General features: G+C 39.2%; 1 protein-coding gene across 1 annotated transcript; it reads right to left on the bottom strand.

Annotated features, from left to right (window-relative positions):
- Positions 1 to 383: 383 nt before the first annotated feature.
- On the bottom strand, positions 384 to 11,139 carry LOC144256606 (olfactory receptor 14C36-like). The gene is made up of 3 exons (XM_077801942.1): positions 10,235 to 11,139; positions 7,925 to 7,983; positions 384 to 676 (listed from the first exon to the last, which is right to left on the bottom strand). Exons 1-3 carry the CDS (start codon positions 11,137 to 11,139, stop codon positions 384 to 386), a joined length of 1,257 nt encoding a protein of 418 aa, XP_077658068.1.
- Between the last annotated feature and the right edge of the window lie 13,033 nt (positions 11,140 to 24,172).

Here is a 24,172-nt window from a genome sequence, read left to right as displayed (position 1 = left end):
CAGGAACACACCTGAGCCAGAACTGAGGAAAATGGACACCAGGAGAATGTGAGGGGTGCAGGTGGAGAAGACTTTCCCTGGGGCTCTGGTGGGAAATTTTAGCACAGCAGAAAATATGTGAATGTATGACATGACAATAAAAAGAAAGCAACCACCACAAATGACCACAGCATAGACAAGAATAAGAAACTTGTTGCTGGTGGTGTCAGAGCAGGAAAACCTCAGCAGAGAGAGGATGTCACAGAAGAACTGGTGGACCATGTTTGACTGGCAGAAGGAAAGCCGGAATGTGTTTCCTGTGTGCACACCTGAGTACAGCAGACCACTGAGCAGGGAAGCCAAGGTCATGTGGACACAAAACTGAGGATCCATTGGAGGGGCTGTCAGATGGCCACATAGCAGTCCCAGGCCATGATGGAGAGAATCAAAATCTCTACATCTGCACAAAAAAGGACCAAGAAGATCTGTGTTGCACAACCAGTCACTGAAATGACCCCGTTGATAATGAAAGAGTTGACAAAGGCATTGGGGACAGTGATGGAAATGAAGCATATGTCCAAGATGGACAGGTTCCTGAGGAAGAAGTACATGGGCATATGCAGATTCTGTTCAGCAGTGGTGACCATGATGATGAGAAGGTTCCCTAACAAGGTACCCAAGTAGGTCATTGGGAATACTGTGAAATAGAGGAAACTCAGATCCTAGACATCAGGAGAGCCCAGGAGGAGAAATTCAGTCACCATTGTGGCATTGGCCGTTTGCTGGAAATTCTGGTTGCCTGGCAAGATAAATAGATGAGAGAGGAAGGAAAAAATAATTCATACAATTATGTTACATATTTATGTCCAGAGTGTTTTCTTGTATTTCACATTAGCTTTCCCTGCAGAGGAAAGGTCACTCTTCTTTTTCTGATATTTTTAATAATTTTTAACCATAGTGCATCTCCCAGTGCAGGTGTGGAGGCCTGCAGCCCATGGTCTACATGTGGCCTTCAGTGCTTGTCTTCAGTTTCCCCATCAAGGCTCCTCTAACCTCCTGAGACTCTTAAGCAGAGCATTAGCAAGTATTGGTCACCTTTTCTCCTGTTTGATCACCTGTGTGACAATACGTTCTTTAATGCTCTGTAATTTTATTACCTCATTGCCTTCCATAAATGCAATTTCACCACTTTTTTGCCTTTGTATCTACACTAAATAATTCAAATTATAATTTATAAATATTTTTGTAAGAATGGTGTCAGACTTTATCATCATGAACATGAAAAACTCACACATGCTCAGCCAGACCTGTTTCAGCTCCCCCAGGGGCTATTTTTCTCTCAAGTAGATCAGTGTAAGGACTTTAGAGACTGACATTCTACTAAACTTCTACTTTTTACCTTAATATGTTTTTACTCAGTGCTCAGAACCATGAAGTTGAAGATTCCTTTGTTTAGACAATCATTGTCCCTTTTCTTTTTGACACTTCCCTTATATACCAATCTTCTTAAAGTTATCATAAGTGTACAGAAAGTTACTGACTGCATACCCTACAAGGAATGTTTTGCTCATATGAGTTATAGCACTCCTGCAGCACTTCAGACTGGTTCAATCCTTTGTCACCAAAATCATTATCTCCTCAGCCCTCTGCAACCTGGGTCTGCCTTAGCACCTTGCCATGTTAACAACACTCACCCTTAGAAAAGAGACCTTCAAAAAAAAAAAGAAAAGAAAAGAAAAGAAAAGAGACCTTCCTGCTGAGCCTGCCTGGGCTCCTCTGAAAATGTATGTGTCCCCCAATGTCATTGGTGGGTGGACCAGACTCGTGAACATTACTGTTAATTTCACAGTGTGGGTGAAGTTAAGGTGTCCTACTTAATCTACCTACAATCTTTTGCTAGCCCCATCCCCCATTCTTCACTGACACAAACCTGAACTCACATGTCAGTGACTTCCTTGTTCACACCGTACCCTGGAACTTGTTGACAGAGCCCCTTTTCTACCAAGCCATAACTGATTTAATTTACCCCATTAGTATATACTGCTCTTTAAAGAGGCTAAAATGTAACTTTTTCTCTGAAACCCTTTCTTAGTCTTTAATTTTTCTTATATTTTTCTGTTAATGTTAGAAGTCGACATGTTATTTTACCTTTTAGTAAATCTATATGTACTAATCACCCAAATCACTTGTATAAATTCCTTGATTTGGGACCTTGTATCATTCATCTTTTTATTCTCTTAGTAGCAAGTAAGTGACTTCATGCATAGTAGTTAATAAAAAATGCAATGTAGCACAATTGACTAACTGCTAATATGAACTAAGTTTCTTGATGTAACTTTTTCTCTGAAACCCTTTCTTAGTCTTTAATTTTTCTGTTAGTGTTAGAAGTCGACATGTTATTATACCTTTTAGTAAATCTATATGTACTAATCACTCAAATCACTGGTATAAATTCCTTGATTTTAGCAAGTAAGTGACTTCATGCATAGTAGTTAATAAAAATGCAATGTAGCACAATTGACTAACTGCCAATATGAACTAAGTTTCTTGATTCCACTAATTTACAAGTGAGTACCTTCTAAATCAGTGATGTCCTTTCTTCACTTCTGTAAGAATACAGTGTGTGTTAATTTGAAATAACATACCCCCACTTCTGTGCAGAAAGAAGATGATTTTAAAGCAGGCAATCTTGACAAATATTTACTAATGGTTTATAATATGGCAAAATATGCTGCAGATACTGAGTTTTAGTAAAACATTGTCTTTTTAAAAACATGATTTGAGTACTCTGAAGGAAAAAAAATAAAATGGTACACATATAAAAATTCAAATTAATATGAAAAATTCTGTATTTGATATATACTGTATTTTATATATATATACTAACTAATAAGGAAATCTGCCAGACTTTTCACCCTTTAACCTGGATTCCAGGAGCTATAGGAGCTCCTGTTGATCACCTCAGGACATCCTGTCACATACAGATGGGACATCAACATGGGTTCAAATCTAGAAGATGCATAAAACTACAGAGACATTTTCTTTCTTTATTATTGTTTTCTACACTAAGGCAAATACTGCCTTTCCTTCTCCAATAGAACTCATCAAATTCTCCACAAACCAGTTTGAGGCTTAACTTACTTGATGTCCTCCTTTGTGTGATTTAGCTATGGTTTGATAAATTCTTCTGAATTTGTCTTTCTTTTTTTTATGTATCAATCTTCAAAAACTTCCATTTATGGAGCACCAATCCAAAGTCATGTATAAATACAATAAAATAAATGTACAAAGCACCGCCTAATTTTTACAGAGAGCCTCAGATAATTTCAGTAGATTCTAAAGATAGGATAACTTTTTGAACCTGGATTTTTAAAATAAAAGTATGGCTTAGATTGTATAGATTGGCCTTAATATTTTGGTGTGATTCAATTCTACATTCTCATTTAAGGAGCAAAAATGCCTATAGAGAAATCTCTCGCAAAGACAATAAGATGCAGGTATAAATAACAGAAAGGGATGGTAGAAGTGAGAGTCAGCACAATGTGTGTGAGGAGAACTAGCATGTTTTAACTCCAGGAACATGAAGAGGGACTGCCCAGGTGCTTTCTCTGTAAGTGGTAAAAGCTGAGAGTTTTCTCTTTTTAATTTCTGTTGATAGTGTTTCAAATAATGAATTACAAAATAAAAAAGAGCACTTCAAAACTGCAAATATTATTTGGTTTGGAAGACACAAGAATAAATTATTTTCTAAATTATATTTTCCATATTAGGAATTATTGATTAGTGTCTCTGATAAGTCATTAAAAATGCTGAGGTACATCTATTCTGAAAATAAAAATATGCTTCCAAATGTTACGCAACTTTATTTTTATATTTATACCACTGGACACACACATCCTCATAGTCATAGGTAACATATATTTAGTATAAAAAATTAAGAATATAATTGAAAGCTTGGGTATGTTGGTGCATGCCTATAATCCCAGCAGCACAGGAGGCTGAGACAGGAAGATTTCAAGTTCAAAGCTAGCCTCAGCAACTTGTCAAGACCCTGTCTCAGAATAAATGTTCAAAAGGGCTGGGATGTTGCTCAATGATTAGGCAGCCCTGAGTTCAATCCCTGTCACCAAACACACAAAGAAATAATTGAAAACATGTATTTGTGAACAAAAGAAAGGAGTGAGATTAATGTTCAAAATATTTCAATGAATCTTGCCTACTACATTAAAAATATTTCCCAGTTATTGACTTAGGTGCATGTGTATCAGCTATATAAAATCATTCCTATCTACCTACCTATCCTATACCATGTTTTGCATTTTATTCTTGTTGTCTTAATGTGAATATTTTTATTAGTCTTCTATGGAATTTCTGTGCAAACTACTTTGGGTGTTATCTAAGTGTATTAAAAGTTAAAGTAATCCGAAGAAAAGAATTTTAAACCAACAAGAAGCAACACAAAGAACTATTACACACTTTACTTCCATATACCATGCAGATGTCCCCAAGGTCCCGGTGTTCCTATTAAAGCCATGGCAATGACAGCAAACACCATAATGCAGTTATAAGGACCTCTGTGCTTCCTGTGCTCTTCTCAGAATTCACCAAACCCTTCCTGGGCTAGCTGACTCTTTGGATGAAATTGCAATTTTCAGAGCAGAATAATTATGAATCTTAGATGCATTTGGACTCTAAATGCAAGTCCTCACTACTGAGTGTCTCCTACTCTCCATGATGGTGCAGAACCACATCTCTCCTTGGCTTCTCCCATCCACTGTGACTGCAGCCAGGGTGGATCTGTCCAGTCAGCCCACTGCCATGTAGGAAGTTGGGAGCTTGATCACCACTGCTTTATGTGAGCATGGTGCCTAGATGTGAGCATGGTGCCTAGCCAGTGGGAATAGGGCTCCTGGGAGCCCAGAGCTCAGCCTGCAGAGACAGCAGGAGGCTTGAGCACACTACCAGGCAGTGAAACCTGCACAACCCAGGAGAGAGGACCTGGCCACATGCCAGTAGGGACAGTGGATGACACACGGAAATTCCTCCGCTGGGCATTGACTTTAGTTGTTATTGAGAAACTAATGACACTGAGGAGAGACTGATGGTGCTCACTGTGTGTTTTCATCTCTGCCCTCCTTCACCTCAGTGTAAGTTAGTGGTAGGTGTTTATATGGATTAGTTAAAATTAAGTGTGGTGGGCAGCTCTCACTCATTCACTAACCTGTAAGAGGAAAACATATAAAACTACATCCAGTTCAGCAGCAAAAAAATTTCATATCATTAAGATGAAATCCACATGATATAAAATTAACCTTTGTAACAGTTTATGGTTCTCAAGTCAGTGTGAGTTATCACACTGCATAATTGTATGATTTCCAGCTACATCGTTTTCCATAATACTTTTTACTTCAAATTGACCACCTAACCCATTACACACATTATTCATATTATCCCTAATTGCAATCACTGGAAAACCCTAAATGTATTCTGTATCTTTGAATTTCCATATATGTGAAATTTCATATAAATAAAGTCACTCAGTATATGATGTGTATTCTGGCTGAAGTGAGCATAACATCACTGAAATTAGTTGACCTTGTAGTATGCATCATTTGTTCATTTCTGAAAGATTAAGGACAAACAATTATTTGCATATGCCAGAAATATTTTAATCAACATATCTATTTGTAGACATATTTTTTTATTCTCTAGTATAATTTGACTGATTTGTTTGGTTATCTTATGTTTTGCCGTATTTGACTTCTCTGGTAAACACTCTACACTCGCTATGATTATGTTTAGAAACTGTTTCGGTGAGCTTTGCATTGCTGTGACAAAAATACCTGAACAAACACAAAAAACCGCCAGGCACTGTGGTGCGTGCATATCATCCCAACATCTTTTGAGGCTGAGGCAGGAGAATTGTGAGTTCAAAGGCAGTCTCAGCAACAGCAAGGCACTAAGCAACTCAGTGAGGCCCTGTCTCCAATATATGCATCAGTGATTGAATGATCCTCAGTTCAACCCCAGTACTGCAAAAAGAAAAAAAAAAATATCCTTAGATGCTGCAGCCACTTTCCTGCTGTCTCTGGGTGAAATGCTTAGCATCTCTTTATGTGCTGGTATCTATTATAATTACAACTTCCTTGGCCCTAGTTTCTTAAACAATCCCTTTAAAACTCTGATCCAATTTTGTTTTAAACTCTACTAATATAAACAACTGCTTTTTTACAATGCAATATATCTCTGGTATTAATGTAAATATTCTAAAGTCTTTATAAAACTTAGAAAATTCTGAATATTCTGGCATAATAGTCTCAGTCATGAATATTACCATAAAACACACTATAGAATAAGTTACTACATTTTCTTGTTGGTTGCTAAACTCTCATCAAATGTCTAACTAAGTGTTGTTCTAAGACTTTTGTCTTCTGAAGTTTTGATTCTACAAAGCACTGAAAAAACATAATCACAATAAAGTCTCTAACAAGTACTCTTAAATATTGTTTCCTTAAAGGGTAGAGTTAACATTTCAGAAGAGCTCTCTTTCCAATAGATATGTCACATAATTTGTATTACTATAAAAATCTATTTCTTTGTAGATGACTAATACACAAAGAAAATAATTTTGCTCAATTCTGCAGAAATTTTATACCATTCTCATGCACCTGCAGGGTTTTGTGTTATTTGACACAAGATTTGAGATGTTACAAAGTCCTTATACCAATGTTTCCTTTTTTCGTATCTATTGCTACCAGATCTTGTGATACAAAACATCTTAAAACAGGTGTTAAATATTCAATATCTTCCATTAAGAGGTATACCTTTCAATAGAACAGGTGTTTGCTTTTAGTTTGAATCCATGCCACTTGTTGATTCTTAATTTTCCTTCTTGAGCTTTTTGAGTCTTGTTATGGAAGTCCAGTACTAAGCTGACATGATAAAAATTTGGGCCAACTTTTAGAATGGAGTCAAACTAAAAAGCTTTTTCTCAGAAAAGAAATAAACAATAACACGAAAAGACATCCTATGAATGAGAGAAAATCTTTACCACATTCAACTCAGGTAGAGCGCTAATCTCCAGGATATATAAAAAACTCAAAAAACTTAACTCAAAACATGAGAGAAGAAACCCACAAAAAATCCATTTAATCAATGGGCTAAATAACTGAACATCCACTGTACAAGAAGAAGAAATACAATTGATCAACAAATATATGAAAAATGTTCAACATCTGTAGAAATTAGAGAAATAAATTAAAACTACTCTAAGATTTTATGTCATGCCAATCAGAATGGAAATTATCAAGAATACAAATAAGCATTGGCAAGGAGATGGGTAAAAAGGCGCACTTATATATTGCAGGTGGGAATGAAAATTGGTGCAAACCCTCTGGAAAACACTATGGAGATTCCACAGAAAATTTAGAATGGAACCACTGAAAAGAATCTCAAAAGAGACATAGAAACCAGGTGGAAGAGTTACTCTTTGTCCATGTGGCCACATTTATCTATATCAATAGGTTACATAAGGTCGTTAGTACCACAACCACATTATTATTTGGAGTATCAGTAAGATTGCTTATTCTGCAGTTACATTTCATAGTTACAATATGCGATGTCAGGAGCTTTGTACAGCTCTCCAGAAAGTCCGTTTTCTGAAGTTACTGTTAGGTGGACAGTTCCAGAAGCATGCTTGATGAAAAATTGTAGTTATCTAGCCAACAAATTCTTCTATTCCCAGGAGCTATGTGCCTAAGATCAAGATGGAAACCCTCAGGGAAGAGCATTGCTATAGTGGTCAGGCATTCCCATGTCTATAACATGGAAGTTTTCCAAGAGCCAGGCATTCTGCACCTTTTCACAGAAACTTCCTAGCCACCAAATGTGCCACAGTCATGAAGTTTATCAGAGACCCAATCTCAAACGTAAATCTCCTACAAACCACCACTTGACCCAGCTATCCCACTCTTTGGTTTATATTCAAAGGACAATGTCAGCAAACTTTGTGACACAACCACATCAATATTTTTGGCAGCTCAATTCACAATAGCTAAATTATGGAACCAACCTAACTGCCCTTCAACAGATGAATGGACAAAAGAAATATGGTATATATAAAGGGAATATTACTCAGCATTAAAGAAGAATGAAATTATGACATTTGCAGGTAAATGGACGAAGCTGCAGAATATCATGCTGATGGAAATACACAAATTCCTAAAAACCAAAAACCTAATGTTTTCTCTGATACACAGATGCTGATCTGTAATGGTGGATGGGCTAGAGAAGAATTCAGAAACTTTAAACTGGACATAGGGGAGTGAGGGTAGGGAAGTGTGGGCTGGGAAGACAGTGGAATGAGGACATTTTTATTCTATATACATGTGTGATTGCACCACACCTGACTCTGCCTCATGTACAGCCAGATGATGAGAAGTTGTGCTCCATTTATGTTCAATGTTTCAAAATGCCTTCTGCTGCCATGTGAAATTGATTAATTAGGACAAATAAAAAATACCATCTGTACAAAAAAAGAACTGGTGTTTATAATTTAATTGCTTTCCAACTTTTTACATTAAATTTAAAATTAATTTAAGTAGCCCTCTCATCTATGTGAAATATCCAATACTACTCACTAGGATTCAGTAAGCTATAGTCGTAGAGGAAATGCATGTAAAGGTAGAGTGTACAGAATTCATCTGGGGTTCTGTGAAGGTCTTTCTGTTCTAGCAGGGAACATTGGGGCAGTGAGAACCAAAAGCCATGGGACACAGTGTGGGGATGGTTGGATCCTGTTACGCAATTCAAGGCTTCCTGCAGCAGTCAGTGCTGGGGTGCTCAGCTGCTCCTACCACAAGAATTCCCTTGCCTAAAAACTTTAATAAGTCTATTCATCAATTAATCATATATGTTTATTATTTTGTATTTTCTTAGGTAATATGTACATTTACGTATTTCTCCATATTTTCATATTAGTGTAATGCTGAACAAATTGTTTTTCAGAATTTGTAATTTAAAATCTTGAATGTGATATTATATAAATATTTTTTCTCACTGTGTTATATAAGTAAACCTAAATAAAATTGTCCTTCAGCATATGTCATTTATTATTGATAATTTCAAAGTATATGCCAGTGAGGGCACTAGAATACTTGGGGAGAAATAACTTGTGGGAGGTGATGAAAGACTGCCACAAGACAGGTGGGGTCGTGCAAGCCTGCAATCACAGTGCCTCAGGAGGCTAAGGCAGGAGGATCAGAGGTTCCAAGACAGCATTAGCAAGGGAGCAAGACCTGAAACCGCTTAGCAAGACCCCATTGTAAGTAACCCAAAAAAGGACTGGGTATGAGATCTTAAGTGCAACTTTGGTTAAAATAATAATAATAATAATAATAATAATCAGAGCAAATACATTTCCATAAGGTTTCAGGGAACAAGTACAGACAGATGTACTTTAAGAAACAAGTACAGTAAACTGGGGGGAATTTTATAGTTGACCCAATCAGAAATTTAGGCCAAGAAATAATGGTCCACCATGTCATAATTTTGAGGCATGGCACATTAGCATAGATGTCACATAAGTAAGATGTGTGGGAGGTAAACCATAGAGCTGACCTGCAACTCATGCTGCATGCTTTGTCCCCCACACTGAGTCACTCATGGACATAATAAAAGACTGGCAGCTGCCACTGCCAAGGAAGCACTGGGTGCTCTTCCTGGTGGATGGATTTGACTGTTGGAACACAGGGTGTGGTAAACAGGGCTCTCTGTTTATTAATGGACAGGAATTACTTAGATTGGTTATAACTCCTTCACTATTTAATTATTGCATATATTCAAAGTAGTTAAATTGATACAGCTAGGTACCACAGTGCTTAGAATTTTGCTTGACACTTCTCTGAATAATAGCATATTATGTGAGTGTAAGTTTTCTTCAGATTTGATTGGTAAAGTTTTCCTCTGTGACAATACTTGATACAGGCACTGCAAAGTATTTGATGAATCTTTAATGTATGCCTCCACAAATGATTTCAACAAATATATTAAATTATATCAACTCATTAAAAGACACATTGATTAAATTACACATTTTATAAAGGATCCATATTCACACAAAGTGACATTAAAGTAGGCAATTTAACTTGTATCACCCAGATATGAAGAGCATTTGCCCTAATCTTGAACTTCACTCAGACAAATTAGAATGATGCTGAAATGCATCTTTATCATTTCATTCCATAATTGTCTTTGCATTACACTCCCCACAGCTTCTTTTACCTGCTTGTTCCTGAGACTGTAGATGAGAGGATTCAGGAAGGGAGGAACCACGGTGTAAAAAGCAGAGAGAACCATGTCTTGGAGGGTGTCAGAGGTTGCTGAGGACCTCAGGTACACAGCTGTGCCAGAACTGAGGAAGACGGAAAACACGAGGATGTGAGGAGTGCAGGTGGAGAAGGCCTTCGATGACTTCCCAGTGGGAAATTTCAGCACAGCAGAAAACATGCGAATATATGACATGGCAATAAATGTAAAGCAACCACCACAAATCAGCACAGCAGAGACAAGAAGGAGGACCAGGTTACTGGTGGTGTCTGAGCAGGAGAGCCTCAGCAGAGAGGGGACATCACAGAAGAACTGATGGACCACGTTTGACTGGCAGAAGGACAGCTGGAATGTGTTCTCAGTGTGCACACCTGCATACAGCAGACCACTGAGCAGGGAAGCCAGGATCATGCGGACACAAAACTTTGGGTTCATGATGAGAGGGTACTGGAGGGGCTGGCAGATGGCCACATAGTGGTCCCAGGCCATGATGGTGAGAAATAGCATCTCCACATATGCACAAAAAATGACCAAGAAGATCTGTGTTGCACAGCCAGGCACTGAAATGGCCCTGTTGCCAGTGAGAGAGTTGACACATGCATTGGGGACAGTGATGGAAATGAAGCCCATGTCCAAGATGGACAGGTTCCTGAGGAAGAAGTACATGGGTGTGTTCAGGTTTTGGTCAGCAGTGGTGACAATGACAATGAGAAGGTTCCCTAACAAGGTACCCAAGTAGGTCATTGGGAATACTGTGAAATAGAGGAAACTCAGATTCCAGCCCTCAGGAGAGCCCAGGAGGAGAAATTCAGTTACCATGGTGGCATTGGCCATTTGCTGGAAATTCTGGTTGTCTTTGTCTGAGAAGATAAAGAGATAAGCGAGAGGAAGGAAAAAAAGAACATGATGAATACAATTACTTGGGGCTGGTATTGTTGCTCAGTCATAGAGTACCTGTCTAGCATGTGTTAAAAAACATCCATTGATCATTTGAAAAAATGCAATTACTTTGTATATTCTTTTTTGTAGTATTTTTCATGTATTTGGCAATTGCTTTCCCTGTAGAGGAAGATCACCCTTGGTTTTCTGATATGTTTACTCATTTTGAGTGGAGTGCATCTCCAGGTGCAGGTATGGAGGTCTGCAGCCCAGGGTCTGGACCTGAACTGCAGGGCTTGTCCACCGCTCCCCATCAGGCCTCACCTGACCTTCTGAGACTCCTGTGTGAAGCATTTCTAGGGGTTTTCCCTGTAGGGCATAATGTAATGTGGGGTATGTTGCATCAGAAAAGAGGAAAATTAACTTGCTGGCTTCACTTGCTTCCCAGTCCTGGGGCCAAATGTGGCTAAGAGAGCACCTAGCGATTAGCCAGAAGGCATTGCCCTGGGTTGGGATGAAGAATGGAACCACCTCTAGGATAGGCTCAGAACCCCTCTGCCCTCATGGATATTACTGCCTGTAGGATGGGTGTAGATGTAAATTCTCCCCACCCTGTTGACCTTTATCCTGATTGGCTCCTGTACATTATATTAGCTGTGTATGTTTTCACATTAAAGGAGATCCTGCTTTGACAGTTCTCCCTGGCTGTGTGGGATTGTTCTCCGGAGAGGGAGGACTGGGTGTGGGCCGCCAGTCGACCTTTACCTGTCTTGGCCTGTCCTAGTGGGGTGTGCTCCCCCATCTCTTCCACAGGTCAGGAGGGAATGGGGCCTAAAAACCCTGACATTACCTTCTTCTCCTGCATGGCCACCTGTCTGATAGTGCATTCTTTAATATTCTCCAACTTATTTACCTTTATTTTAGTCCATGAATATATTTTCCACATTATTTTGCCATTGTATTCACACTTAATAATGCAAATAATAATTACTTTCTACTTTTTTTAATATATAGGAAACTATTTATAATGGTGTAGAATATATCTTCATGAACACGAATAAATTTGGCTCATTTGGAAATCATCTCAAGAATTTACTTTCTCACCCAGGCTCACAAGTCCAGTGTTGTGAAAACTGAGGTGACCTGACTGCACTTGGACTTGCCTGCAGGCCTCCGCTCTCCCTGCTGCTCCCCCAGGGCATGCATGGTGCTGTCTTATGGCCAAACGACCTCAGCCAGACCAGTCCCAGCCTCCCTGAGGCTCTTTCCTCTCCAACTGAGCAGCATATGTTCTTTTCAACCTCTATGTCCCAGCCCAGCTGACACTGACCTAAGCTTCTACCTTTATCTTGTTCTGTTTTCATGTTCAGCACCATGAAGTTGAAGCGTCTTTTGTCCAAAACATAATTTGCCTTAGTCTTGGTAACACCTTCTATTATATTGCTTTCTTATCAATGTCGCAATCTCACAAACTGAAACTGGCTGTAAACCCTAAAAGGAAGGTTTTGCTCATACTTTCAAAACTTCTGCAGCAGTTCAGTCCAATTCACTCCTGAGTCACCTGCATCTTCATCTCCTCAGCCCTCTGTAAACTGGGGTCCTCCTCAGCACATTGCCAGGTTAACAACACAGGCTCTTAGAAAAAAGGCCTTTCATCTCATCCTGCCTGGGCTCCTCTGGAAGTCTGTGTGTCTCCCAGGGCAATAGGTGGGTGGTCAGACTCATGTAGGTTGTTGTTAATTTGGTGGTGAGTGTGAAGTTCAAGGGGTCAGTCTACCTGCAATCTGTTCATGTCACATGACATTCAGCCTGAGGGACCCTCTTGTTCACTGCTGACTTTTTTTACTGTGATGTATTAATTTCTTTTTTCCCCTTAGTAGGTATTGGTCTTTAAAGGAGACTCTACTGGAATCTTTCCTCTGAAACCTTTTTCATAATCTCTAATTTTTCTTCCAATTTTGTTGAGTGTTAGAAATCAACATGGTATACAACCTTTCAGCTAATCAATATACATTCATCACCCCAAGTCTCTGGTGCAAATTCCTTGATTTGGGACCTTATATTATTCATCATTTTACGTTTCAGCAGCAGTGCATGACTTCCTGCGCAGTGGTTAACTACCTAGCACCTGCTGGCATAGTTCAGACCATTCACTCAGACTGTTTTTTTTTTTTTATGCCACTGATTTACAGATGAAGAGCTCCCAAGTAGGCTCTTCCCCTTCTGCACTGCTGTGGCACACACAGTGCAGGGTGGTGTGAGGTCAAGTTCACTTACAGATCTAGATGTCTTTAAAGCCGTACTCACCCAACAAATATTACTAAGGACATAAATATGGTGACAGGTATTTCAGACCTTGAGGATTTGAAAAGATGAAAAATATTGGTATTTTAAAATAAATTGATTACCATTAGAGGACAAATATAATAACACAATATATAAGGTGTAAATACATATGACAAATTGAGAATGTGATGGGTGATGAGATAATTCCATATTAAAAACCTAGCAGCTTTTTCTCCTTCTGTACTGACTTCTGGACCCTTCATGGGTGATTGCTGATCAACCCCAGGCATTTGTGTAAAATATTAGTTGGAAAATCAACTATCTGTTAGGATTTGGAAGCTGGAGTAGAACCACTTGAGGCATTTTCTTTGTTTCACTTTTTTTATACTAAACCATTTACTGTCTTTGTTTTTGCAACAGAATTTAGTAATTTCTCTAGTAAGTACTTTGAATTACTTCTACTTAATTGATGTCCTTCTTTTGCTTATGTGATTTAACTACAACTTGAAAACTTCTCTACATTTATCTTAATTTTCTCATGGATGAATCTCCTAGAAAACTTCAGACTATGGATGTGATACAGTAAATACATGAATCATCACCTAACTCTCATAGGTCCTCAGAGTATTCCTGCAGATCTTAAAAATATGAATACTTTATGAATCCAGATTTTGTGAAATAAGAAATTGGCTTTAATTTTTGCAGTTTGACCTCCATAATTTTAGTGTTCAGAACTACATTCTCCTTTAATGGGTGAAAATTGCTTATTGAATATTCCCTTAAAAAATCCAAAATGTGGGGCATAAAGAAAAACAAGATTAGATATCTTGAGGGTACAAAAAATAAGTACAATGAAATATTAGCATATCTTTAATGCCAGAAGAATGTAGAGAGACTGATCCAAGTGCTTCCCTCTGTAACCGGGGACAGCTGACATTGTTTTTTCCTTTTGTTACTTCTCTTGATAGTGCTTAAAATGAAGAAGTGTATGGATCGCAAGTAAAAATGCAAAGCATTTCTTTTATTTTTTGGCTCATAATGTTTTTATTAATTTTTTAGTTTGTTCTAATTATTTATACATGGCAGCAGAATGCATTTTGGCACATTGTACACAAATTGAGCACAACTTCTCCTTCCTCTGGCTGAACATGGTGCAGAGTCATACTAGTAGTGTAATCATACATGTATAATGGGTAATAATGTCTGTCTCATTCCACCATACTTCTGATCCCCACATTGCCTTCCCTTCTTTCACTTTTCTGTGCATAATCCATTTATTTCTTGGGTTGTAAGAGACAGGAATTAATCATTTTCTAAATTACATTTTTCTGTATTAGGAGTTATGGATTAATGCTATTGATCAGCCATTGGGGAATGCTGAGAGGCACTTATCATATGCTGAGCTTGATAATGAGCTTCCAAAGGCTGCACCACTATATTTTTATATTATTTACACTGGACACACAATCCTCATCACACCTGATATAACTTTAGTATGAAATGTGAAAAATTATTGAAAAGGATATCATAATTGTCATCATGACAGAAAGGTGAAGTTGGTGAATTCAAAATGCTTCAATGACAATTTTATAGTATATTAGAAGTTTTATTTTCAATGCTACTGAAAAATAAGAATATCATTTGCTAAATGAACTCAACTATTTGGCAATTTTCTTTCTTGTCATGATACAAATGTTTTCCTGGTCACCTCTCTTATCTGTGCAGATAATTGTGTGCATTTTCTAAGTGTGTGGTCAGTAAAATAATTTGAAAAGTATAATTTTAAACCAAGAGGCGGTATGAAGAGCGATCACATTATATACTTGCAAACAGCATTCATAAGTCCACAGCACTCCAGTTACACTAATATGTACACAACAAATACTACAGTGTTTACAAGACTTCTCTGTGCCTGTTATTCTTGCACAATTAACCAAGCATTTATTGAGATACCTCAAAATATGCATGTGATTGCAATTTGCTGAGCAGAATCAAAATTAGGCTCAGATGAGCTTGGACTCTAACTTCCAAGTACTCACTCTTGAGTGTCGCTCGTTCTCCACCTGGGAGCAGAACCCTGTCTCTCCTTGGCATTTCCCATCCACTGTGTCTGCAGCCAGATGGACCAGTCCAGCCAGCTCTGTACAATGTGGTATGGGGGAATCTCAGTCATCTCTGCTTTAGGTGAACTTGGTGCCTGGCCAGTGGTAGCATGGCCCCTGGGAGCCTAGAGCTCAGCCTGCAGAGACAGCAGGAGGCCTGAGCACACCACCAGGCAACAGCACCTCCAGAGCCCAGGATAGAGGACCTGGCTATGTGCCAAGGTGGACAGTGGATGACACAGTGGAACTCCTCTGCTGAGCATCACCCTAAGTCATTATTGAAAACTGAGCAACACTGAGGAGATACTGATGGTGTTCACTGTGTGTTTTAATCTCTGCCCTCCTCAATGTGAGGGAGGAGTGTTTGCAGGGATCAGTTAACAGTAAGGGTGGTGGGCAACTCTCACTCATCAACCTGTAAGTGGGAAACCTCTAACAGTGTCTGCATTTCAGCAGCAACATTTCTTATCCTTGAGATAAAATGCAAATGATTTAAAGATAACTTTGGCAAGAGTTCATAGTTATCAATTCAGTGTTATATACTATATTTAAAAATTGCACAATATCCAACTACATCTTGTTAGAGAATATTTATATTTCTTCAAATGAACCATCTAATCCATTACACACAATATCTCTGCTTATCATTAATTAGAGTCACTGGAAACCACTGTGTATAATCTCCATTTTTTAAAATTTATATGTCCCAGACATTTTGTTTGACTAGAATCATTCAATATGTGCTGTTTTTATGATGTGGATTCAGCTTATGTTTTCAAAATTATCTTACATTGTAGCATTTATCACTATTTCATTTTTAAGGGATGAATAACAGTCCATTATATGTATACACCAGCACTTTAAAAATCCATGCATCCACTGATGGATGTTTTGCTCTTCACTGTGGTAACATGAGGTGAGATTTGTTGGTAATCTTCTATAGGGGCTTCTTTGTATCCTGGGAGAGATTCCACATGAATGTGTTCTATAATCCATCTGATATGCTGCTGGATTTGCTTTGCTAGGTTTTATAGAGAATGTTGGCCTATGTTCTGATCAGATCTATTATCTTCTGGTCTTCATTTCAATATGGCCTTTTCCATATTGTCTTAGCTACTCATCTCCCACCTTGTGCCTGTCCTAAAGGAAAAATAAGGAAGAAAATAAATCTGTATTGATCCAGAAAAAGAGAGAAAAAACAAAGACCCTGTATCTACAGGCATTAGGAATGATGGCCACCTTGGTATTTAGGCCACTAGGTCTGTGAGATTGAAAGACCCAATGAGGAGAGATGTCACTGTATGGTCCTAGGGGACGACAAGGCTAGGAAAAGAGTACAATGTAAGTGGCTTCATCTGTAGTAGAGACAACACTATTTATTACATCTATGCACCTTATTTGACTTTGAGTCTCATGGACAATGAAATGAAGGAAAATGTCCAAGAACAGGATTCAGTATTTGACTTGGTCACCATTGTACAGCTAGAGGGTGATCCTACATTCTTGAAAATTCAAAAGTTACAAACTAATCTTTAACCTTCTGTACTCATATTGGTACAGGCCAAACTAAGGCCCAGAGCCCAGCACAGGGAAGGAACACTGATAATGATGAGCCACAGAGGGAAGCATGCTGAAGGAGGGTCACAGAGTGAACCATGAGCATTGTCCCCTTGTCTCATTCATGATCTTCAGCAGACCCTGGGCCAAGGCCAGTAGCCTCCACTCCTTTATGGACATTTTATCTGAGACTAGTGAGCAGGACCTGGTATTGGTCATCAGAACAATGTAGCTTCTAAAATAAGACCAAGATACTTGCAAACAGCATTCATAAGTACCTCAGGTGTACTGGTGATTGGTGTAGTTTTCACAAGTCAACTATCATTTCTAGTATAAACTTCCCTATGTCTAGGAAGAAAGTACAGAATATAAAAACCATTATGAAAGAATACCAAGTCATATGCCTAGAAACAAGTTTAATGGAGAAAAAATAATGTGGATGAACACCTTCTCTTCAATCCGTGAGCAGTGTTTCACAGGTGAGGGATCCCAGATATAAAGGACTCCTCTGTTTTTATATTTATAAGAAGGAATGATCAGGAAATCAGGAAAGAAAGTGAAGACTAATGAAGAAGAAGAAAAGGCTTCTTGGAGTCCCAGAGGGGTCCAGAGGTCACAGTGCTGATCTACCTGCAGGCCATGGAGTGAGAGGAACCATGGAATCCTGTCCATCTTGGCCTTGGACTGTCCCTGGACTATTGGAATTGTATTTCCTCCCTCCCATCCCTTAGGACCTCGGAGAGGTCAGCAGCATTGTTCAGGGCAGAGCCAGCCACAGACTCCTCATGAACTCAACATTCATCAAGAACTTTCCAGAGTGGGGCAAGTGAGGTGGAGACCTGCCCCTCCTAGGCATGGTGGCCTCTGTGGAGGTGGGAGGCCTGTGCTTAGGGCTGGAGCAAATCCAGTTGTCCTGTGGGCTGTTTTCTTAGAGGGATGCATTGAGTCTCTAATCTACAGCAAGCACAGTGTGAAAACAGGGTTTTCTGCAGCAGAGGCTGGAGCAATGCTGATCCTGGTAGCCAATGGCAGCCTGTCTGCTCCATGCACCTCCCTGAGCATGCTCAGAGTCATGTCTACCATGCCCTGCAGGCATGGTCAATGGTTTGTGTGTCAAGTTTCTGAGTCCTAAAGAGACCTCCTGGCTGCTCTCCCAAGAGTTTCTATTTGAATTTATACAAATGCATTTATTATTTATATTTTTGCCTGGGATAAAATGTATTATTGAACAAATGTAGATGTTGTTTTCATAGCTCAGAAGGTAGTCTCATATATGTAGTTATTCTTAAATATGTTACTGCTTTCTCTTTTTCTATAGTTCAACCTAATGTCATTTTATGAAGGATGAATAGAAATAATAGTGTAGATCACAAAATTATTATATTAAAACATTCATGGGTCTTAATTAAGTGATACCAGGGTAGGCAGTGTAACCTGTAAAGGCCAGATTTGAAGACCTTCATCTAATTATAAATCTTAACAGTAAAATTAGGCTAATGCTGAAATCATCTTTATCATCCCCCTGAGAACAACTGTCTTTGCATTACTGTCCCTAAAGCTTCCTTTACCTGCTTGTTCCTGAGACTGTAGATGAGAGGATTCAGGAAGGGAGGAACCATGGTGTAAAAGGCAGAGATAACCGTGTTCTGGAGGGTGTCAGAGGTTGCTGAAAGCCTCAGGTATGTACCTGTGACGGAATTGAGGAAGACAGACACCATGAGGATGTGAGGGGTGCAGGTGGAGAAGGCCTTCCCTGGGGCTCTGGTGGGAAATTTCACCACAGCAGAAAATATGCAAATGTATGACATGATTTTTATTTCAAAGTAGCCACCACCAATGATTATAATAAAGACAAGGAAAAGGACCATGTTGCTGGTGGTGTCTGAGCAGGAGAGCCTCAGCAGAGAGGGGACATCACAAAAGAACTGATGGACCATGTTTTACTGTCAGAAGGACAGCCGGAATGTGTTCCCAGTGTGCACACCTGCATACAGCAGACCACTGAGCAGGGATGCTAGCATCATGCAGACACAAAACTGAGGTTCATGATGAGGGGATACTGGAGGGGCTGGCAGATGGCCACTTTTGCTCTCCTATATCATCCTTTAATGCACAAAACATTTAATTATGTATATCCTGAACTTTGTCTCTGTCATTTTTTCTGCTGTGCTGGTCATGGATTCTAATTTATTATCTTGGTTTGTTTAGAGCATTTTCTTCCCTTATTTGTTCTTGGTGTTTGGGTTTCTTCCATTCTATCACCGTAGATCCGAGGTATTACAGTTTTTACCCTGTAGGCTTATGGTGTCCCTGCAGGATTCCAATGCCTCTCCTTTAGTGGGGAGAACAATATTAACACATTGCAATACAAACAACATTCAGCCTTAAACCAAATAGTTGATATTAAGACGTTTATGGTTTTGTCATCATATACAGAAATGGTGAGTTCAATTCTCATCTTCAGCACAATCAGGAGGTGTGCCAAAGGGTCTATAATTTCTGGTGGACAATGAGAAAGCCAGAGGTGAGGTGTAAGATAAAGAGTTAAGGAGGTAGGAGGTGAGGATACAGAGTTTTTGGCTCTTAGGAAGAGTGGAAAAGGAATCTAAAGTTGGCTTGTTGGAGTAGAAAAGAGAGAAAGTTATTTTGGGGAGACAAGCAACTGGAAAGACAATACAGAGTACAAAAAACAAACATAATTTTTTTAAATGTAAAAATAGGCAATAAAAGAATATGCAACACAACTGTAATATTCTATTCAGACATCCCAGAACTCAGTAGCATAATGCATGAAAAGTACTTGGTTCCACCAATGTTGGGGATGTGAGGTTGAGAGATGAGAGAGAGAGAGAGAAAAGAAGAAAAAAATCTCGAAGGAAAATAGAAGGATTGTTTTTGTTGGAGGTCAGGATCTTTCCTGCTTCCCTTCTCATCTGATAGGTCGGCTTGTGTGTTGTTTCCTGGTGTCTCCACTCTCAGGACAGTGAAGGTTTTTAGAGTGGGAGGGTTGATCTTGGAGGCAGAGGTCCTCAAGTTGGAGTATAGTATCTGCTGGTCCCCAGTGGAGACTGCACCTCAAGGATCTCCTTTGGAGCCTGCTCCTGCGATGTGGGCACTTGGTCTTATCTCCTTGTATCACATGTACCCCTCACAGTTTCTGGTCTCTAAGTCTCTAAACTGGATCTCCCTCATCCCCTCCCTTACTACTTTCCAATCAGGAACCTCTCTCTGGAGGTATGTGGGAAGCACTCTGGGGGACGTAAACCTGTTACGGAGAGCTGTTTTGTAGCTGGCAGAGCAGGACCAGGCTTTGAGGGATATGGACCAGCCGTGTAGCCTGAAGCCCTATGCCAGGTTAGTGGTGGCAGGGGAAGAGGGGTAGTTTGGGACTATAGGTACCTTGATCTTGCTTCTAGTGCCCAGCCCATGTCCCAAGTTGGGATTTCCCCCAAGTTAATATGGTGACAAAGGTGTCCCATGATGGAGGCAGCTGCTCTCACAGATGGGGTGTTGGGTTGGCTTGGGTTGAGTGGTGGAGTTGGGTGACATTTTCAGAAACGCAGCTCTTTGGCCTGCAGTGTTGTTGCTGATGGCTATCCCCAGAACTCGTCCTGTGTCTCTAGGCTTCGTCCTTTACCCCCAGGTGCAGGCTATTGCATGAAGTGGACTATGGCAGTGGTTGCAGTGTCCCAAGATGGAGACTACCAGGGGAGCCCCATATTGGTAGATGGGGGTCCACATAGGAGTGCCTCTGGAGGCCCTATGTGTGGGCAGTGGCTGGGTATCCTGTGTGAGTGGGCAGCCAGGGATCCTGTGTGTGTACTGATGCCAGTGGTCCCACCACTGCACAGCAGATGGAGGTCCTATGTGGGCGAGCAGCTGGGAGTCCTGCACTGAACTGAGGCCTGGAGACCTGCGTGGGCACAGTGGCCAGGATTGCTGCACAAGCAGCTTTTGGAGGTCCTCTAATAACTAGCAGAGAAACTGTATACCACTACTAGAATTGCAGGTCACAGAGTAACACAGACTGCATCCTCCCTCTAACTCGCCATCTTGGGTCCCCCTCCCTTGTTGTGTTGGCTGTGCAGGGCTTGCTGACCTGCTTTTGAGGTGTTCTGTTAGGTCTAATGACATTTCTCCGTGTTTCTCTATCATTTGTTTTCCTGGAGAGAAGAAATGTGTTTTCATTTAAAAACATGCATATAGCACTTATTTATTGCAACATCTTAAGTAATGTGTTTTTATTTCAGATTATTCATGGACATAGGAGTATGTATTCCTTCTTATGCTTCAGATGGTGGTAGGAAGCTGCATTAGATGTCCCCAAGTCTGCAACTTTGCAGAGGAATGAGGACTGTCCTTGCTTCACATGGGGGTCAATTATGGGGTCACAGCAATGCTGGAAGCAAGTCTCCTGATCATGTTCATGTTTCCCTGATGACACAAAAAGTGGGTGGACCAGATCTGAGCTGTCCATGGCAGAGGGAGGACACTGTGTTCCAAGAGCACTGAGGTGCTCTGCTGCACCCTGGGGGGACATGGCCTTCTCTTGAGTCACTTGTGTGATGTTAGGCAGAGACCCTGAGACCCTTGATTGTCAATCTGAACTAGGAGGAAATAAGAAGTGTAGGACCTCAGAGGCTCTGGGGAAGGCAGAGCATGGTCAGCAATTCCTGGGTGCTGCTGGCAAATAAAGTGGCTGTGTGTTTCTCTATCAGCACTAATAACAATTCCCCATGTTAAACCTTCACCAGATTCTTCCTATGAAGCTCTATGCCTAAAGAAGGTGCTGTGTATGGTGCAGACCATGTTCTCACATTTATATCTTAAATCATTTAGAGTTGATTTTTGAGTAACATGAAAGACAGAGGCCTGGTTTAATTCTTTTGTAAATGTGAATTTCTAATTTTGGTCCTTTGCCCAATGTGTGTCATTGGCAACATTGTTAAAAATAATTTAGTTGTAATTTCATGGATTTATTTCTATGGATTTGAAAGTCAGACAAAATGAATATCTCTAATTTTGCTCCCTTTTCTCAGGATTAGGTTCGGTATTGAGGATATTCTGCGATTCCATTCTAGTTTTAGAATTTTTTTTTCCATTTATGAATAAGATCTTGAGTTTTGATGGGGTTTGCATTGAGTAGTAAGAATATTTTAACAATATTCATTATTTCAATTCATGAACATAGTATAACTTTCATTTATTTTTGTGATTTCTTTTTTTTTTATATGAATGTAACATTTTAAGTGACTTTTTATTATTTTCTTAGTGTGTTCTTTTATTTAATAAAATTACAATAAAGGGTATATTATTTTACAAACTGAAGAATTGAAAACTTACTTTTCAAGTTTTAAGCATTACTTTCACACGAAGAGTGATGTTTATTTTTTTTTTATTTTTTTTTTTATTGGTCGTTCATAACATTACATAGTTCTTAATACATCATATTACACGGTTTGATTCAAGTGGATTATGAACTCCCCCTTTTACCCCGTATACAAATTGCTGTATCACATCAGTTACCCTTCCATTGATTGACATATTGCCTTTCTAGTGTCTGATGTATTCTGCTGTCTGTCCTATTCTCTACTATCCCCCCTCCCCTCCCCTTCCCTCCCCTCCCCCCCTCCCCTTTTCTCTCTCTACCCCTTTTACTGTAAATCATTTCTTCCATTTGTATTATCTTGTCTTACCCCTCCATTCCTCTTATATGACATTTTGTATAACCCTGAGGATCGCCTTCCATTTCCATGCACTTTCCCTTCTCACTCCCTTTCCCTCCCACCTCTCATCCCTGTTTAATGTAAATATTCTTCTCAAGCTCTTCGTCCCTACCCTGTCCTTGTTAACTCCCCTTATATCAAAGGAGTCATTTGGTATTTGTTTTTTAAAGATTGACTAGCTTCACTTAGCATAATCTGCTCTAATGCCATCCATTTCCCTCCAAATTCTATGATTTTGTCATTTTTTAATGTCTATATCCTCCTGGCTCAATCTGGGCAGATCATAAGACTCAAGGAATTTATCTATGCCTTCACTATCTTCTATTTTATTGGAGTATAAGGGTTCAAAGTAATTTCTGATTATCTTCTGTATTTCTGAAGTGTCTGTTGTGATATTGCCTTTTTCATCCCGTATGCTAGTAATTTGGGTTCTCTCTCTTCTTCTCTTTGTTAGCATGGCTAAGGGTCTGTCAATTTTATTTATTTTTTCAAAGAACCAGCTTTTAGTTTTGTCAATTTTTTCAATTGTTTCTTTTGTTTCAATTTCATTAATTTCAGCTCTGATTTTAATTATTTCTTGCCTTCTACTTCTTTTGCTGTTGTTTTGCTCTTCTTTTTCTAGGATTTTGAGATGAAGTATGAGATCATTTATTTGTTGGTTTTTTCTTTTTTTGAGGAATGAACTCCAAGCAATGAATTTTCCTCTTAGAACTGCTTTCAATGTGTCCCATAGATTCCGATATGTTGTGTCTGTGTTTTCATTTAACTCTAGGAATTTTTTAATTTCCTCCTTGATGTCTTCTAAAACCCATTGATCACTCAGCAACCTATTGTTCATTCTCCAGGTGATGCTTGCTTTTTCCTTTCTTCTTTTATCATTGATTTTCAGTTTCATTCCATTATGATCAGATAAGATGCATGGTATTATCTCTACCCCTTTGTATTGTCTAAGAGTTGCCCTGTGACATAGTATATGGTCTATTTTTGAGAAGGTTCCATGTGCTGCTGAGAAAAAAGTGTAGCTACTTGATGTTGGGTGGTATAGTCTATATATGTCAATTAAGTCTAGGTTGTTAATTGTGTTATTGAGTTCTATAGTTTCCTTATTTAACTTTTGTTTGGAAGATCTGTCCAGTGGTGAGAGAGGTGTGTTGAAGTCTCCCATGATTATTGTATGTTGGTCTATTAGACTCTTGAACTTGAGAAGAGTTTGCTTGATGAACACAGCTGCACCATTATTTGGGGCATATATATTTATGATTGTTATGTCTTGTTGGTGTATGGTTCCCTTGAGCAGTATGAAGTGTCCTTCTATAT

The sequence above is a fragment of the Urocitellus parryii genome, chromosome 1 (assembly GCF_045843805.1).
Source record: "Urocitellus parryii isolate mUroPar1 chromosome 1, mUroPar1.hap1, whole genome shotgun sequence".
NCBI lineage: Eukaryota > Metazoa > Chordata > Mammalia > Rodentia > Sciuridae > Urocitellus > Urocitellus parryii.
Note: the sequence above shows the minus strand (reverse complement) of the source record. Positions and strands in the feature narration are given on the sequence as shown.

Bases quoted from the DNA above. Each gene is read 5' to 3' on its own strand.
- LOC144256606 (XM_077801942.1), bottom strand. From the start codon at position 11,139: ATGGCCAATGCCACCATGGTAACTGAATTTCTCCTCCTGGGCTCTCCT. The intron at 7,984-10,234 runs GCAAAGACAATT...TGTGTCACAAAG, and splicing joins GAAGCTGTGGGGAGTGTAAT to TTTGCTGACATTGTCCTTTG. The intron at 677-7,924 runs GTTTGTAGGAGA...TCTATTTCACAG, and splicing joins GATAGCTGGGTCAAGTGGTG to TATTCCCAATGACCTACTTG.